The 11,872-nt window shown below is 41.8% G+C and overlaps 1 protein-coding gene across 2 annotated transcripts; it reads left to right on the plus strand.

Moving 5' to 3' along the window:
* The first annotated feature begins 2,738 nt into the window (after window positions 1-2,738).
* zbtb8b (zinc finger and BTB domain containing 8B) lies at window positions 2,739-11,100 on the plus strand. Of its 2 annotated transcripts, XM_027287309.1 has the most exons (13): window positions 2,739-2,897; window positions 3,602-3,793; window positions 4,305-5,226; window positions 5,393-5,571; window positions 5,687-5,983; window positions 7,358-7,394; window positions 7,535-7,586; window positions 7,885-8,019; window positions 8,534-8,777; window positions 8,944-9,144; window positions 9,245-9,453; window positions 9,548-9,644; window positions 9,740-11,100. In XM_027287309.1, the coding sequence occupies exons 2-13, from the start codon at window positions 3,620-3,622 to the stop codon at window positions 9,854-9,856; spliced, it is 2,664 nt and encodes an 887-aa protein (XP_027143110.1). In that variant the 5' UTR covers window positions 2,739-2,897; window positions 3,602-3,619; the 3' UTR covers window positions 9,857-11,100. The 2 variants fall into 2 exon arrangements, with proteins under 2 accessions (XP_027143110.1, XP_027143111.1); XM_027287310.1 differs by lacking the exons at window positions 9,548-9,644; window positions 9,740-11,100 and having other exon boundaries at window positions 2,742-2,897; window positions 8,944-9,157; window positions 9,245-9,401.
* Window positions 11,101-11,872: the final 772 nt, after the last annotated feature.

Here is an 11,872-nt window from a genome sequence, read left to right on the forward strand (position 1 = left end):
CGCCATCATAATCATAGGCGTAAGCCAAAACCCAATCATAAATCATGAATATTATTCGTTCCTAAGGGTTTGCCGGGTGTAAACTAGCATTAAACTGCCACACAGATAGGGCATTATTGTACAAACTCCAGCGTGATTGCTTGGCTGTGAAACGTCTGTGGAGAGGGAGTTTCCTGCACTTATGTCAACAAAAGACCAAAACAAAGGCCTTGTGTTTCCTTGAGTCAGAGCAAGAAGGTCAGCAACCAGAGCCACCTCCGAGTTCACCCCATTTCAGCTTCGCATTGGGACAGACTCATGTTAGGGCTGGGCAGCTCGGTCAGCCGACGGTTGGCCTGTCTTCAGCCGGACGCAATGCTCCATCAGGTCAAGTTTACAAGGACTGAGTCAAACCCCGCTGGTTTATACAAGTTTATATTTAGTGCTTATAAGCATGAATAGAGTTTTTATGAGGTGCCATAAATTTCATTTTCAAAAGAGGGTGAGTATGGAGGCTCATGTACGCCTATCCTGCGGTTTCCACAGGCCACCACGAAGCCTTTGTATTCGCCCTGTTTGCCATGGGAAAATATCTGAAACAAATAAGTCGCTTGGTCGGCACCCATCAGTGTAAAAACACTTCTAAGAGCTGTGGATTGTGCTGAGAGGGTGTGGCGCAGTGCCTAAGGAACTACTTGTTTACTCTTGCTATGTCCGAAAAAAAAAAAAAAGGAATTATTTTCTCTCCGAAATGGAAGGCAAATAAACAAGTATTCTTGAGCAGACAACGTGGGCAGGCGCAAGCCGCCTGTGGTTGTTCAGCGGCATGCCGGACTTGGTATGAGAAGGAGTGTGACACTTGGAGGTTCTTCCCCACAACATCATCACCATCATCATTGTCATCATCACTATCAGTTTGTGCAATGGAGAAAAGCAGACATAACTTGAAATAAATAGACGTTAAAGTGAAAAAAATTATTTTACTGTTAGACCCACATAATTACCAGTTTAGAAGTTTTTTGTTTTTTTCAGGTTAATACAGATGGAAATATGCAGCTCTGGCTGGCGCCATGTTTGTTGTCCTGCAATCTAAATATCAGCAAAGACCTGGATCTGAGGTGGGCCGAATAACACCTGGGTGCTCAAACAGGCCACCTGCAATGACACCTACTTGTCAGTCAAAGTGGCCATGCTGTAAATTATGCGTAACTTGAAGCCTTAATATAATTTGAACAGGTGAGTGAGGTGTCTGCACAAAGATGCATAGTTACATACTAATGTTAGTATTATTATATTCATATAGTTTATATCAAGATAGTTATTTTGGTCGTCAGCTGTTCTTTTGAACCATCCTGACTTTGAGGTTATTTGGAAAGGGGTATCAAAAAACCATCAGGTTGGCACCGTTGACAGGAGAGATGATATTTATGATGTAGCAGGGGAAAGATCAGGTCAAAGGTTAAGGCCATATGTTGGGGTATCCTGGAAAAAGGGCCTATCTTCTTCCTTTTTCCCTCTGACACGAGTTATAGGATATTGTTAATTTTGTTTGCATGTCTTGGAAGCATGATCTCCATTGTATAAAAGGGCTTGTCCTGCATAGATCAGAAGAGTCTTATCATTCGGCTGGGGGCTCTCCAAGTAACGTTTTACTTGTTACAATATTGAACTTATTGTAATAAATTTGTTATGCAGCTAAGACAGTGTCGGCGGAGTTTCTCTTTAAACATCTTCAACTGCATCACCATTGAATATACGACATGAGTTCAAAAGAAATCAGATTAATTACAGTTATCGTGAACAGAGAATTAGCTATAGAGACCAAAACGTTTGTTTGTGACACTGATGTTGGACATTTTAACATGGGGGAACTGCAGTTTTTGGCACTTTCGCATAGACTGCACAGCGTTTAAAGTCTATTTTATTTAATTTAATTTGTGTCATTGTGTGTCTTTTAATTACCAACAGAGCTACAGTTGCCCCACATATCATGAGTATCCATTGGAGTATGAAACAGGACTAACCACATTATACTGCAGCAAATGATAAACACCACAAAAAGGAAACATGTTTATTTGATACTAAAAACTTTATGAGTTAGAGCTCTATGTTCAATTGTATTCCAAACTGCAATTACTCAATTATGTGTATAGTTTTGTTTGTTATGTACCATGTATCATGAATTCAAACACATAGATGGCAAAAAAGAAAAAAAAAACATCCATTATCTGTAAGCACTTATCCTCATCGTGGTCACAGAGGGGCTGGAGCCTATGCCAGCTGACTTTGGGCGAGAGGCGAGGTCAAGTCAGCAGTTCATCACAGGGCACATAGAGACAAACAACCATCCACACTCACATTCACACCTACGGGCAATTTAGAGTCACCAATTAACCTATTAAAATGAATGTCTTTGGACTATGGGAGGAAGCCGGAGTACATTGGGAGGACCCATGCAGACACAATGAGAACATGTTACTAGAAACTCCATGAATGTGTTTCAGATCATAGACAAAATATTGTATGGTAGGTTAGTTTAAACAATACAATCTACAGGCAATATCTGCACCTTGCTAAAAAAGCACTTTGACAGGTCAAACACGTCCCTTATTTTATGATAATGCCTGAAGTTACACTGTCATATTACATGCAGACCAAATCTAGATCTAATAACTTGATCTGTCTGAGTCTGTCCCCCCTTGTCTCAGGTTTTATGTTCACTAATGAGGGGTTGTAAACAAAAGTGAGGCCGCACAGGCCACGCCTCCGCCGCTCACCGATTGGTTACCCGAAAAACGTCAACAAGGCTGAAAGCGGAAGTTGTTAGCTGATGGACACGGGGAGAATGAACCTGGCTAATGTCTGTCTTTGTGTTATGAGAGAGACTTTTGCCACCGTTCAGTCTCGTAATTATACAGGTGAGGTCGCGATGTGTGTCATTTTATCTCTGTGTGTGTGTGTGTGTGTCGCCGTGCATCGGAACGTGCAGTCGGTGTTGTTAGGATACCGTTGCGATAGCAACACAAGTTAGCATGTGAGCAAACACAAAGCGGTGTTTGACAGCTGCCTTGTGTTTTGATTTCCTCCTGCAGACGTGTGTCTGTTTGGTTTGTCGTTTTTTATGTTATAACGTGATGGAAAATCCCAGTCTGTGTCAGCTCATGAAGTTAGTTGAAGCTTCTTTCCCTGTAACCCACTGTGCCTGACTTTAATAATTTAATCTGTATATGCCAGCAAAGTGGAGAAATCTGCCTCTTGCACTAAAATCAAACGAGATCATAAAGTGTCTAGTTCATTTTAAATCAAAAGCAAAAAAAAAAAAAAAAAAGTCCAATATAAACCTGTTGTGGGACAATCTTATTTTTAACAATATGTTATACTAATGACTAAAATTGTTGTGTATTTGTGTGTAATCGTGTTTCCTATGTTTCTATGATCATTTTATTATAAAATATGATACAAATAAACTGTGTCATCGTGTGTCTAAATATGAATGAAGATTGAAGCTGTAACAAAAACAATTGTTTGACATAGAAAAATGGGTACAAGCTGTACCTGAAGCATTGTTTCAGTTGTTTCCAAACCAAGGGTTTGCCTTTCTCTCTTCCCTTTTACTGAAAAGGCTCACTGAGGTGCAGACATGGAAGTGCCCTGCTACTTGCCCAAACTGCTGTTTGAGCTCAACGAGCAACGTAAGCGGGACTTCTTCTGTGACTGCAGCATCCTTGTCGAAGGCCGTGTCTTCAAAGCCCATCGTAATGTGTTGTTTGCTGGGAGCGGCTATTTCCGGGCTCTTCTGGTTCACTATCTGCAGGTGAGCAAAGATCATTTAAGTGCTTCTTTTCTACTAGGAGAAGTGGCCAGCTGTCAGGCATGGCTTCACAGGAAACAAATGTAATAATTGAGCTAAGATAATGTATTGTAAAGCAGATTACTTTCTGTGAAAGCAGTGAGGAATATAGTAAATAAAACATACTCTCACCAATGGGGTGTATGGAGGGAGCTGAGCTGATTCTTCTCTGTGTTTGCAGGCCACATTTTGCTGATCTTGTCAAAGTAGGGCATCCAGTTTGTTGTTAAAGTGCATCCTTTAATTTTTTTTCAGAAATTACAGATCTGTTAAAGCAAAAACCATTGCACTGCTACTCCTTCTAAATATTATTACTACTAGAAAACATTTGGAGTAACAAAGTTAACACTTAAAAATAATGAAAAGGGTAAATAGGATTTGGCTCACAGTCTCGTTCCATGAACAGCAGAATTAGCATTTTCAATTAAATGAAGATCTACATTGTCTTATACTTCTCCTATATATTTATTTTCAGGATAGCGGACAGCGTTACAGCACAGCATCATTGGACATTGTAACAGCCGATGCCTTCTCTATTATCCTGGACTTCCTGTACTCTGGACGCCTGGCCCTAAACAGAAGCAATGTGATTGAGGTGATGTCGGCAGCCAGCTACCTGCAGATGACTGATCTGGTAAACTTCTGTAAGGGATACATCCGTTCGTCTTTGGAAATATGCAACAAGGAGAAGGAAAGGAGCACAGAGAAGGAGAACCAGGCACAGGATGGAGGGATAGGTCCTGCAGACAGCGGCACTCCTGCTGCGACAATCTCTAGTGGTGGAGCAGCTGTGGAGCCTCATTCACTGGTTGCAGAGGCAGATAGAGGATCGGATTTAGGTCCAGAGTCTGTGACCTCAGGGCAGGGCAGAACCCCTTTGTCTATGCCGGTCGCCGCAACTCCTGGCACCAGCAGGGACGTGGACAGCGACTATCATTCCAGGGAGGAATTTGGATCAGGGAGTGAAGGACAGAAGGGGCACATGGATCAGTCTAATCTCTCATCCTCTTCATCGTCTGCTTTGACCCCGGAGTTAGTGAACCCCAAGATAGAGTACGATCCCGATGAGGAGCTTATGGAATCTCCTGACACCAAAGACCTGGCTTCATATACTGGGCCCTCTCTCCATAACCCTCATCATAGCAGACTACTTCCCCCAAGTCCATCTCCATCCAACGAGCGCTGTCCTTTGGGATACGGCCCTTCTTTTAATGCTAGGCAGCTGATGGAGATATTAGGTAGAGGTGATGGCGCCAGTCCTCTGGGGGACAGAGTAGGGCAGCGCTTTAACCAAGGACTAGGTAGTAGCACAGGAGGAGGCAGAATGGATGAAGGTTTAGGATTTGTGGGATCATCCATCATGGAGATCCAGTCTGATTGGCTTGGGGAGGACACAGGTAATTTAAGATAAGCTCTTGCATATTGCCTAGTGTGACATATGTTTCTCTGTAGGCTTCAAATAGCAATTTAAAACTAATATGTTGAATTCAGTGCTTTCTAAAGTGGTGCAGTGCTGTTATGTTGAGGAAAATCTAAACAGTCAGCCTCTTTCTCCCCCTACAGGTGATGGTTTGGTGGTGCCAGTGAAACTTCACAAGTGCCCATTCTGTCCATACACTGCCAAGCAGAAGGGAATCATGAAGAGACACATCCGTTGCCACACAGGAGAGAGGCCCTTCCCTTGCCCCATGTGTGGCAAGAGGTTCACAAGACAGGAGCATCTTCGCAGCCATGCCCTCAGCGTAAGAACTCTAAGAACGAGGGTTTTGTACATTGTTGTGCCATCTAGCCTAGTTTTGATATGTAGTGAAGTATAATGTGAGTGTTTCTCTCTCACTGTGTTGACCACATTGATAGGTCCACAGGCACTACTGGCCAGTGTCATGTAAGAGCTGCAGGCGAACCTTTACTGGATCCAGTGTTTCACCAGGACTCAGGCGCTTCGGCATTTGTGACAGTTGCAACTGTGTCACCACCACTCATGATGATTCTGCCCCCGTTCACCATGCCAGTCAACCAGAACCCATGGAACGTTCCGATGGTGGTACGGATTGGTCAAGCTTTATGGACGACGTAGATGAGGTGGAGGTTGGCAGAGTGGAGGACTTAGTAGAGAAACAGATGCTTGAAAGACAGCTGGCTGTCTGCACTGATGTAGGTCACACACTTTGAGTCTGTAGCCTGCTGTGTTTGAGTCAGTGATGCGCGGGACCATGTTTGATCGACCTGCACCGACCGACGTTTTAAACTAACCCACCCAAACTCGGAACCGCAGCAAATAATTGTGAAATATTGTACCCAACCCGCTTCCTGACCCGCATTTTAAAAAGTAGTCTATACTTTCTCTACCTCCTGTAGAGCTTGTGGCATCTTCACGCCAGTTTTTCAGCCAATAAAGTCTATGTATTTCACAGACTACATAAATTACAAAACTTTACTGGGCATCTTTATTTCAAACGACCCAACCGACCACGACCCGAATATCATTAAAAATATTGTTTGGTGACCCGCTCAATTTGGATCAACCCGCGCATCACTGGTTTGAGTTAACTGTGGCCATACTGTTACTGATGTTAAATTATAACTGTAAGATAATGTTATCTTTGACCGTTTACAGACTTCAGTGATTTCCCTGGAGGAGTAGTATCAGAAAAGTGGTCTTTTATTTCCTGCACATGTCTTTGCATGGTTGATAACAAGAGACAATATGGACTTCAAAGTTGGAGTTTTCTGGATTATTCCTAACTTTACAGAGGGTAGACAAAATAGGCCATTTCATAACATTATGTCCAAAAATATTACAGTTAACAGATAGTATGAGCTCTGTGCTTGTAATGGGGCCATTGTGGGTGTTGTTGCAATAAATGTGTAATTGTGGACTTAATTTCCTTTTATCACATTTAATAATATATGGGCTTTTCTACCTGCAGAGACTTTCTAATCTGCACATGCATGTATGTACTTTTCCCTGCTACTCCCATCAGGTGAGCAAACTGCAGAGTTGGGATACAAAAAAAGGCCCAATTAGTGCCATCTAGTGGTTGAACCTGATAGCAGAGAACAAGAAATCAGTCAGTATTCACTGAAATCCCAAGCTTTGTATGAATTGACTACCTTACAGCATATAAAGAGCTTAAAGCTATTAGGATTTAAATGCTTTTTGTTTGCCTTTAATTGGAATTGCACAAAATCAGAAAATACTGAGTCAAATGTAAGTGGGATGAGCATCCCTCTTAAGTAAGAACTGTATCACCAGAGATTGACTCTACAGTTTGCCCTTCCCACATCAGCACTCTGAATTTCAGGGGAATTTCAGGCGTAATGCAAACATTACTGACCAATAGAGGTAAAGTCACGCAATGCGCCTGACTGTATATATATATCTAACAAGAGCTTCTTAGTACTATACTCTTACTCACTCAGCAATCATGCCACTTCAAATGCGACTGACATGCATTACACCTTTGAGTTGTCTGATTTCCCTACTTGTGTGGGGATGTGCTGGATGCACACCACGCTACTCGGCAGACTGGACCAGTCTGGACAAGAGACCCCTGCCCGATTGGTATGACGAAGCAAAGCTCGGGATTTTCATTCAATGGGGGGTCTACTCAGTCCCTGCTTCCGGGAAAAACGCTGAGTGGATCTGGGAGCGGCAGGGGAAAAATTCTAATTACCAAGATTATGTGTCCAATTTTACCGCAGAATCTTTCGACCCAAAAAGTTGGGCAGAGCTATTCCAAGCTTCTGGAGCCAGGTAAGACAAATTGATTTCTTTCTGCCATAACAAGGTGTTCACCTAGTGCTATAAAATGTGCCCAAACCAGATGTATTTGAATTGGTTCTGACTGCAGCAAATCTTTTGTTCACTACAGCAATACCTGCAGGCTTCAATTATATTCTTGCTTGCATGCAGAGCATAATGATCAGAATACAACAATCTAATATTATTCAACAACATATAATTATCAGATCTTAAAAGCCGTTTGTAATAGAATACCTAATTACTTGTTACAGAAATGTGTAAAGGCATTAATGCTTACATGCTTTTTCAGGTATGTTGTATTCACAGCCAAACACCATGATGGATTCACAAACTGGCCTTCAGCACAATCTCGGAACTGGAGCTCAGTGGATGTAGGCCCACACAGAGACCTGGTGGGAGACATGGCTTCAGCTGTCAGAAACAGGTGAGTAGATGAGAATGCTGCATCTACATTCATTAAAATATGCCTTTTTTTAAAAACTAATCCCTAATGACAAAGCTGTAGAGCAAAATAAGTGAGGGAAGTTAAAAAGTAACAATAAGATGATGTAAATAATGGCTGATTCATATAGGAAAATCTTTCAGGGGTCAGGGTCATCTGTACAGCAGCAGCCAATGGTCGGATATAACAAACCAAAAAACAAAAACAATATTGGCATTAATTCTAACTAAATCAGTCAGGTTAATAATTAATAAATTAATAAATATCTGCATTTGAATACAGAATCTGTAGGCGAGGGACCAAGATTCATTTCATGGATCTACAACCAAGTCCAGATACTCCAGATTTAACTCTTTTCAGAGAAAGCTGGTCTGTTTTCCAGATATCTGCTGGCTACACTGGAAGCCAAAAAACATTGGCTGTTGCCAATATTGCCAAGATTGGGTTTGCAATAGTTGACATAAAGACTAAAGTGTGTATATTTCTCTGCCAACAGGTCAATGCACTTTGGTGTCGGCTACTCTCAGTTGGAATGGTTCAACCCAGATTACCTGTCAGACAAAGACTCTGGATTCAAATCTCAGAAATTTGTTGATGAAAAGGTTATTCCACAGCTAAGGGACCTTGTTATTCGGTATAAACCTGAACTGATCTGGGGTAATGGTTACTGGGAGGCACCAGATACCTACTGGAAATCCAAGGATTTTCTGGCCTGGCTCTACAATTCCAGTCCAGTCAAGGTGAGAGAGAGTTTATAACAACAGGATTCAATACAGCAAGTATTTAATCACTGTCTGTTGACATAATGTGGACCTATCCTCACACAGAAGCATCATTTTATGAAATGTGAGAAAATAACATTAGTAGTTTTTTTTCCTGTAGATAACAATTTGTGTGTTTCTTCAGGATGAGGTGGTTACCAATGACGGGTGGGGTAAAGACACCAGTTGCAAACATGGTGACTTCTACACCTGTAAAGTTGATTACATGCCTGATAAACTTGTAAATCACAAATGGGAGAGATGCCAGAGTATTGACAAGATTTCTTGGGGCTACCGGAAAGACATGCAAGCAAGCGAGGTCATGGACCTATCATCCATCATAAATGTGAGAAGTCACAGTAGGTCATTGCCAGCTGATGTATGTCCAGCAATTTGTGATCAAACATTTGATTATTCAGCGTTAATGTAACACTCTCTGTCCTCAGAACTTGGTGAGTGTGGTGGCGTTGGGAGGTAACTACTTGCTGACCATTGGGCCAGATGCAAATGGCAAGATTCATCCGCTGTTTGAGGAAAGGCTGAAGGGACTTGGTGGCTGGTTGAAGACTAATGGCGAGGCCATCTATGGTTCCAGACCTTGGAAGGTTCAGAAAGAGGACTGCAAAGGGAACTGCAAGGGGAAATGCACTGTCTGGTGAGAGAGCAACATCTTGTGATTTTGTTGTTATTGTAAAATAACACAAAGCCTGTAGTAGTTTGACTCTAGTCACTGTTCTCTCTTATTAAAGGTACACTTCCAAGGATGATGCAGTTTATGCCATAATTGTTGGCTCGACGTGCACCCGATTGGAGCTCACAGAACCAAAAAGGACTAAGGACACAAAGGTAAGCCTCACACCTTTATGCTTATGAACTTAAATTCCAATTACTCTCACTTGTTTCAATCATAAACTCTACACACTGCTCTTTTATATCCACAGGTTACACTTGTGGGCAAATGTATTGAAATTAAACCGGATGATAAATCAACTGACCTGATAATTCCTTTGCCTGATAATTCCAATGCCTGGTGTCTGAAATTGGAGGGAGTAGAGTAACATCAGAATAATGTAACAAAATCTAAATGAAGTCGTTACACTGAGTTACAATGAGGTCTTCTTTTTTGGGTCAAGGGTCTGTTATACTTTACTTCCTAAGTGTGATCAAGTAATTAATATGATTCAGGGTTCTCACCAGGATTTTATTTTAGAGTAATGGGGTAAGGCGAGGGAGCGTAGCGACCGAGCGGGGGGATGGGTCCCGACCCCCCTTCCTTGATGCGAAAATTTTGAAAAATTGTGCCCAAAATGGGCCATATTTGAGGTACCTGGAGGGAATAAATTGCATTTTTTATGTTGTATATACTTAGTGGAAAATTGTTACATCTTTGGATCTTGGCAGTGTGTTACCTGCAAAGGGTGTTGTCAAAAGATATGTAAACTCAGACACAAACAATAGAGATAATACACGTTTTCAAGCGTGATGGAAAGCATGTATAACTGGTGCACTTACATTTCTGACCATGAAGAAAGAACGAATGTCTCTTTTTTTGCGAGGGGGTCCGTCATTCATTGTTATAATTATGACATTCACCGAAGTCCAGCTCAAAGTCCAGCTCAAAAGAAAGCTATCACTGGGAATCGAGCGGGAGTTCAGTTGTCGTTTTTTTCCCTCTCTCTCTCTCGGGGAACTGATTTCCAGGCATCTGTCTCCTAGCAACCTAAAATCAACAGCGCAGAGTACGCATGTGTAGGTTCATCAAACGTCGGCTACACCATTGTAGGAAGACAGCACCAAGCAAACGTCAGCTGATTTTGACACCTTGAAAACTGCTGAAGTGCGCAGGAAAAAAAAAAACTTTTGACGATGGTGACGAAAACTGAAAACAGCCGTTACGCTATATTAAAAATAACGTAACGGGGGGAAATTGCCGTTGCGGTCTGAAATTTTAGCGTAGCGGGCCGCAACCATATAAAGCGCTGGCGAGAATTCTGTGATTTATTGTGCAAAATGATATTAAGGCTGTCAAAGCTCAGAGTAACACTTAGAAAGCTCCACAAATTAGGGTGAAATGTCATATATAATCTATATCTTTTAAAATTAATAATTTAAGCATTGGTGGATGGATATCTCTCCTTTTAAGAGTAGTCGTGTGTATACAGGACATTTGCTTGTGGGTGTTATTGTGCTCTTGCTTGTTCACTTGAACCATATGACTAAAGCTGACAAAAATGGATCATGTTTCTTCAACTTTTCACATCACCTCATTTAAAAAAATAAAACGCATTAATGAAAACTCTGAAAAAACTGTTTCTGTTTTTGTTTGTTTTGATTGATTTGAAATATGCATATTTACAGGATTGCCTTCTGTCTAAAAACACCCAACAAATCACTTTTCTTTTTTTTTTTTTTTTACTGCGGGTCCCTGAGAGAGTTAGAATAACCTTTCATTGAAACATCCTGTAATTATTATGGCCATATTTAAAATTTATTTTTATTTATTTTTTGTATAGGAGGGCACCTAAGGCGATGAAGTGGGGGCATTTGTTATTTGCTTTATTCAGTTCCTGTTCTACATATTTCAGTACAGTAGGTGGCGGTATACACCTAAAAGTTGGTATCAGCCAATTTAATTAAAAAAAAAAAAAAAGAGCGAATAAATAATAATTCATCGGTGGTCTGCAGAGTTCATGCACAAAAGTCTCTTGGACTGAAGGGTGGCACATGGGGAAGTTGCGAGATTTAAGTGACTTTGAGCGGGGTATGATAGTGGGAGCCCGACGCGCTGGCTGCAGCATCTCGGAAACAGTGAACCTGTTGGGGTTTTCAAAAACCGCAGTGTCTCGAGTTTACCGGGAGTGGTGTGAGAAACAGAAAACCTCCAGTCACCGGGGGTCCTGTGGAAGAAAACGACTCGTCGATGACAGCGGCGAGAAGAGGATGGAGAGGGTGGTGGAGGCTAACAACCACGCTACGATGGTGCAGATCCAGGCTCTGTACAACAGCGGCGGGCAGGAGAAGCCCATCTCACTCAGGACCACCCGGAGGACCTTGAAGCGGCTCGGTTACAGCTG

Source organism: Larimichthys crocea, chromosome XIII (assembly GCF_000972845.2).
Source record: "Larimichthys crocea isolate SSNF chromosome XIII, L_crocea_2.0, whole genome shotgun sequence".
NCBI classification, from domain to species: domain Eukaryota; kingdom Metazoa; phylum Chordata; class Actinopteri; family Sciaenidae; genus Larimichthys; species Larimichthys crocea.

Bases quoted from the DNA above. Each gene is read 5' to 3' on its own strand.
- zbtb8b (XM_027287309.1), top strand. From the start codon at position 3,620: ATGGAAGTGCCCTGCTACTTGCCCAAACTGCTGTTTGAGCTCAACGAG. The intron at 7,587-7,884 runs GTAAGACAAATT...ATGCTTTTTCAG, and splicing joins TTCCAAGCTTCTGGAGCCAG to GTATGTTGTATTCACAGCCA. The intron at 9,145-9,244 runs GTGAGAAGTCAC...CTCTGTCCTCAG, and splicing joins ACCTATCATCCATCATAAAT to AACTTGGTGAGTGTGGTGGC.